Here is a 6,634-nt window from a genome sequence, read left to right as displayed (position 1 = left end):
AGTTCTGAATGTGTGTACCGGCCAGGCTATATAAGGAGCTCCACGTCAGGCGTCGAAGGAATGGCAGCCTGCAACCGGGTACAAAAGAACGAGGTAAGCGAAATGACAACTCGCAACGAGAAAAACCGCAGCGTCGTGAAGGCCTCCTGATGAACACGGCTCGGGCTGAGCGACGCAGCTGAGGCTCCCAAGCCCTGATGAAAGGCAGGCATGCTTGGGGGGCCGAGACCGCGTGGTTCGCAATAGTGGCCATCTGATTGGCGACAGGGACCATCTAACATTGGCTATCACATTCAGCCCATCTCGCCCCCTGCCAGCCCTGGCTCTTGGACTAACCTCGGCGCCGCCCGCTGGTGTCACATACTGGGTATGGTCAGAGACATCGAGTGGAGATTGGTCAGAAAGGACTGAGTGTCGACGAATGGGTGCTGGAGCAGTCAGCAAGGGTAAGCCGGAAGCAGCGGTACCAACGACCAGAATGGAGCTCCATGATGGCTGAACTGTGTCGGTGTTGCGGCGAGCTTGGGATAGTGGTGGTACTGGTGTACTCAGTAGAGAGCGACAAAAGGCAGAGAGGAGCCTGCGTTGCTGTGTCCAGGCACGTGCCTGGGAAGGAGGATTGATGACGATTGCAGGCGCCAGGCATCCTAACGCCTAAGGCGTCCGATGGGGGTCCACGGGCCTTAACTAGGGAGGCTCGGGGGCTCGGGGCCTCGGCGGGCGTCGCTCAGTAACGGCACCTAGTAAAGTCTAAGCGCACGCACATTGACAGCCACACAGTGAAACCTCCTCCCGACCAGGTGACCCAGAATATAATACGATTGTGTTGCCTTCTTGCGTGTCTGGCCTTTCACCTGGCACGCGTCGATCCGAGTCTGAAGCACTCAGATTAGAGCCTTCCCTGCCTTCCCGAACGTCCGTGTGTAACCGAACAACCCCGGCCTGCTGGATTACGAAGGAGTGTCCAAGGGTGGTTCCAAGCTTAGGCTCAGCCATCGTACGCAATGGGAGAATGGATTCGTCACACCACACCCTCGCGTAAAGAAGTACAACCTCAGCCAGCCTCATGCCCCTTGCGACATGGAGCTGAGACATTCTCGAGGCCACCGTCACATCTTCCCGTGCGATGAAGAGCTGGGTTGTTATGTCGACTTGAGAAGTGGAGATGACGCACCACGGATCCTGCCGCGAGATGTCGTGAGCAGCGTTGCGGAGACCGTTTGTGACACACGACTTCCAGGGTGAAGGTGTCTGACGGGAAGTCGTTGGCTGTGGATTGGCTTGAAAGGCATCCGGTTGACTCAGAATAACGCACGCGCACAAGATGGACAACCGAGCATTCACGCGCCGAGCATATTCAACTACACCAGACACGACGGCGGGTATTGATATTCTGTCACGAGCCTTGTCAAAGGCACACCGGCACCGCGCTGCCACTTCGAGTGCTCGCCGAGTTACGAAGGCCGAAACCGGCGGTATCCTGGCCACATAGGGTATTGCAATGCGAGATACTCAGATGGTAAATGACCAGACAAACAACATGTTCGACGGGAAATGTGTAGATGTACTAACACTGATCTCATTCTCGCTCAGGTTGTCCCAGAGTACATGGCCTTGTTGGTGGCATCCATAGCCTGAATACGCCAGTTCTCGTCCTTCATTTTGGTATTGAATTCGGATGTGCTGCCTTCGCGAACTGTGGGATATTCTCCTCCAATACTGACCGACACTTCAAACATCTATCTTACAACCGCTCTTGTGGTTGCCCTTGTTTTGGCCCCTTTCAAGAGTCAGGCGAGAACAAGGTGATATGACCATCAGGCAGCACGGTCTTCGTGGTACTTCAAGCATGACCCAATGAATCTCAGCGCTCGGTTCCAAAATGCAGAGTAGTTTTTCCCCAAAGATTGTGTTTGCTCACTTCGCACGCATTGTCCAGCACGGGAGAGGCCCTTCGAGCTGCTTTCGCCGTCTCCCAAGCTCCCAGTCTGACGCGTCCCATAACGATTGGAACTCCTAAAAGCAGCTGAACCCTTTGGAGCACATCTTCGGCAGTGATAGCTTCAACTCCGAAACGCCCGCAGCAAGAGGATAACCTCGTCATCTTGCACGATTTACAGGTCTTGCGTATCGACCGCCTCTTGCAGATTGCCCGGGAGACGAGGAGAAGGCGCTGCGTACACAGCCAAAGGAGAGCGGACCCAGATCCAGAGCCGCGAGACGACATGTTTCGTACCACAGGTACATGTGCGCGAACGTCTCTCACCGGTTCCCCGAACTCCGTCAGAGTCAACAACAACTTGTGACCAGCTAATTTGGGCTCTTGGGCCATTCGACTCATATCTGGCTTCATCATTGTCCCGAAGGATATTATCTCTTGATCGGCTCAAGATTTTGGCGCACGCATTGCATGCTCGCGAGAAGTCTCCCTGGATGTTCTGCTGTCCCGAAGACCAACAGGGGAATTTCTCCCACCAGGTCCAACTCATCTAGACCTGGGCTCTGCGAGCTTGGGCCGCTTTCAAGTCTGTTTAAGTCTGTAGGACGACTACCACAAACACGCAGCTGGGTCAGGCGTTTGATCGGGTGTACCAGCTCGGGCCTACACTCGTGTCTAATAAACCAGGTCGAAATCCTTGGAGGGCCAATGGTTGCAAGACATCTAATACTGCATGCTTGTCTGCGGAGCGTCAATGCATGCTCAAGCCGGGCTTGGGACCGTCATAGCGGCCTCGCTGCAAGCGGGATCCATAACAGCACATATAGCCGCGTCTGAAGGCGCCAGTATAGGAACTTGCTCCGTTCTGCTTAGCCACTATGTTGCTTGACATCGCAGAGCCATGAGCCCGGAAGTCTCTCTTGCTGCTTGGATATTCGCGAACGAACTCAGCATAAGCTTCGTGCTCGGGAGTGCGCTGCCGCATGGAACATCAATCCGCACAGGATAGTTGGGTCTGGTGATGAACGGAGTTACGAGTGCTTGATCAACGAATCTCCCACACCTCATGCATCACTTGATCCCAGTGCGAGCCAGAGCTCTTCGACCGCCATGAGATACCGTTGACCAAACAGTTAGCAGACCAAGTCCATATCAGTGCGGCTGTATCAACGCGCAGGGGTCAGCACCCAGATCTTCGGCGCACGTACAGAGATAGCCCACACTTGCAACAACGAATGCTTCCAAGTCTGAGGGTAATATTTGGTCAGGACCGTAGATACCCTGCCCGAGAAGGGACTTTTGGCCCGCTGGTCTTATGCATCTTCGAATGATCAAGGGCGTCGAAAGTCGTCTAGTCCCTGCTCGGATGGCATGTCCTTTCACAATGTTGTCTTGCCGCAGAAATGACGGACCACAGCCGCCCTGGGCTTCCTCCCGCTTCGATCGCAATGTACGTCAGTCTAAGAATGTTTTGTAGGTGTAAAGTGACCACCGTTGTCTCCACCTCCACGGTCCTGTCTTGCACGTCGCCAGTAATTATTGACGATTTGAGATCTCACTGCCGTCCTATCTCTTGAGGCCACAGCTTGACATGAGAGGGTTACCCCGAAAAAGAGCAGCTGATTATCACCGGGTCTCCGATTCTCGACATCATCTGTGCCTCTTCGCCTCATCGTACAGCAATCTCCGACCGAGGACCGTATAGGCAAGTAGCGTCCCCGGGTCTCCGTTGAGCCATTAGTGAAGCTTAAACAAAGGAGTCTGTGGCGGAGAATTGAGCTGGAGAGCGAGGTCCTGCCGCCTTCAATTGATTCAGGCTTTGGCAAGGTGCACCTCCCCAGATGTGACATGGAAAAGGCGCGAGGACTGGCTCTGTCGTCCGGGACATCTCCATTCCATTGTTGTCACACCGAAAAAGGGGAGTCCAATCCTGAGCGGGGTGGCTGCCTCGGGTTCCAAACCATGGCCTGTCTTAGATCCTTGATAATCAAGCATGATTCGCTTGGCGTCAATACCATGATAAGCAGTAGCGAATATATTCAAGTCAATCATTGCATGGACACTGAGACTATCAGAAAAGCTCCGACTGTCGGACGCTCTGCTGCTTTGTCGAGTCCTAGGACAAATACAAATGGTTGGCTTTGAGGAGGTGGTGGCGCTTTGAGCAGTTGCGACAAAGTCCTCCGGGGCCTCAGACGTCGGGAGGCCCTACAGAGTGATAAAAGAACCTCAAAGAGGATGCAGTCAGTTTGTCCCAAGAAAATGTTGCGTTATAATCATAACCTTGAACAGAAGCACCATATCGAAGTCTTCAATCCTAGAGTCCCACCTTCAAGACGTCCGGCGTCACCCCGAGGAGCTTGGCACTCGAAGAACAAGAGCTCGAGACCTTGGGCTGTGGTGGTCCACGTTGTGGAACATCGTAGATTGAAAGGAGATTTACCCGACTGACTGAGCGACTCTTGCTGACCAGCAGATTCGTCTATTGAACCCCAGGTCAGCAAGATCAGCTGCATGTCGATTTTCTGGTTGTTGACCGGTGTCTCCTCAAACTTGGAGCCACGTCGGAAACGTAACACCGGGCCCCGCCTGGGCTGGGGTGTTCAGATCTTGTTCTCCACGAGGTCCCGGCACATTACCGTGTTCGCCTTCGTGTCGAGGCTTCCATCTTCTGTTGCAAATCGGTCGACACGAAGTTGCATTGTGCCAGTTATCTCGAAGGCAATCCTTCGTCTACCTTGGGGTGGTGCTTCTTACGCATTAGGTCTCGAGCTCGATTCGGATACACCCGATATATTGCTGCGTTGTGCAGAATGTATCCCTTCAATCCATGCAAGTGTTCGGTCCAACCTCTAGCGGTCAGGGAATGATGGGAGCCTAATGAGGTGGCATGGAATTCGGCGAACAGTGACCACTCAGTCAATCCAGCTGTTTACCGTCGGGAAGCTCTCGAGATGAGCACCATCCCTCTCGCCAGATAGAATTTCAAAACACGGTCGTGTTGTGATTTGGGTGCTTTCCGCGAGGACAAAGAAACGGAACGAATACTAGTAAAGTGGAACGAGACAGAGTGAGCCATGAGCCTCACTTGCGACGTTTCTAAAGGCTGCTTTCGATTTGTTAACGATTAAAGTGGGGCTCAAATGCCAAGCCGAACTCTTGGCGGTGTCATGCGCCGGCGCACGCTGATTTTTGCGATCCTTAATTTGAGGTTGGCTACAACTTCCTACACGGCACAGCTGCGTTAAGGACTCAATCACAACACCGTCAAAATGTCGAAACGAGGGTACGTTTTCTGCCATGGAAGCCACCTTGAGGAGTTAGACTGGCGAGGAAGGGACTGGGCTAACATATGGATAGTCGCGGTGGTGCCTCTGGCAACAAGCTCAAGATGACACTCGGTCTCCCTGTGTACGTTTTACCCACCGCTCAAATGCGATCAAACCCACCGCTATCAACTGGCCGATTATGCCGGGTATGGAAGAGATGGCAACATATACACGAGGGCGGCGATGGAGCCGGCGCTTTTACTTGCTGGGAGTGGACGAGAGAAGCATGCTAACGGATGGCCACAGCGGAGCCGTCATGTCTTGCGCAGACAACTCGGGCGCTCGCAATCTCTACATTATTTCCGTCAAGGGCATTGGTGCTCGATTGAACAGATTACCCGCGGCCGGTGTTGGAGACATGGTTATGGCCACGGTCAAGAAAGGAAAGCCAGAGTTGAGAAAGAAAGGTATGTACACTTTGGGAGAGGGTGCCGCACGAGAGACTGACCGTTCCCTATCAGTCATGCCCGCAGTCGTGGTCCGACAATCAAAACCTTGGAGACGGCCGGACGGGATCTACCTCTATTTCGAAGACAACGCTGGCGTCATTGTAAACCCGAAAGGTGAAATGAAGGGCAGCGCTATCACGGGACCAGTGGGAAAAGAGGCGGCTGAGCTGTGGCCCAGAATCGCGAGCAACAGCGGTGTGGTGATGTGAAGTGAGCATCATTGCTCGGGCATTCCCGTGGGGAGACAACTGAGGATTTCCTGCATGGACGAACCGGCGCTGTATGCTGCATAACTTGTGCAGTTAACGAGAACTGCGAGGAGATGTCATAAACCAACAAGCATTGCAATGATACCATGAACAGCTCGCCTAGGATATAGGCCTGCTACCTTGCAATTCAGGCGGCCGTGAAACTGGTGTTTTGGCGACTTGAAACTGAGCATCTGTTCCAATGAGTTCCTCTTCACCTCCTTAAGCTTTTCCAGCTGAGAACTGGAAGTAAGCAAGTTCCATGCCCAAGCACTGATCGAAACCTGACCTGGGGTGAATGACTGCCAGCATTATCAATGAATCTATTCCGTTTAGCCAGCACAGTTGATAATGCGCTATTGGGCCCCTGGAGGTGGAATCTCAAGTCTGGTCGATTTCTGTCCGCACCGGTTAGCCAGAGGTTTCCTGCCTTGGCGAAGGCCTGGAAGTTCCCAAGCGGCAAGTAGCAGAGCAACGGATCTCAAGAGGCAGAGGTGGGTGCTGCAGCAGAATGACACCACCTAGCCCAACCAGTCACAGCGGCAATGAATCGTCGACAACCGCCGTCCTTCCGAGGTTACCCATGGGCCAACCCTGTCGGGGGCTGTACTGTATGAGTAGGTACCGAAGAATGCCTGCCTTGGCCTCCGGTCATAGCACAACCCGGTC

At 53.6% G+C, this 6,634-nt stretch overlaps 1 protein-coding gene across 1 annotated transcript; it reads left to right on the top strand.

Annotated features, from left to right (window-relative positions):
• Nucleotides 1-5,524: 5,524 nt before the first annotated feature.
• G647_07031 (60S ribosomal protein L23) lies at nucleotides 5,525-5,926 on the top strand (the record flags this gene model as incomplete). The annotated part of the gene is made up of 2 exons (XM_008731348.1): nucleotides 5,525-5,675; nucleotides 5,730-5,926. 2 exons carry the CDS (start codon nucleotides 5,525-5,527, stop codon nucleotides 5,924-5,926), a joined length of 348 nt encoding a protein of 115 aa, XP_008729570.1.
• Nucleotides 5,927-6,634: the final 708 nt, after the last annotated feature.

Source organism: Cladophialophora carrionii (assembly GCF_000365165.1).
Source record: "Cladophialophora carrionii CBS 160.54 unplaced genomic scaffold supercont1.6, whole genome shotgun sequence".
Classification (NCBI taxonomy): Eukaryota; Fungi; Ascomycota; class Eurotiomycetes; order Chaetothyriales; family Herpotrichiellaceae; genus Cladophialophora; species Cladophialophora carrionii.
Note: the sequence above shows the minus strand (reverse complement) of the source record. Positions and strands in the feature narration are given on the sequence as shown.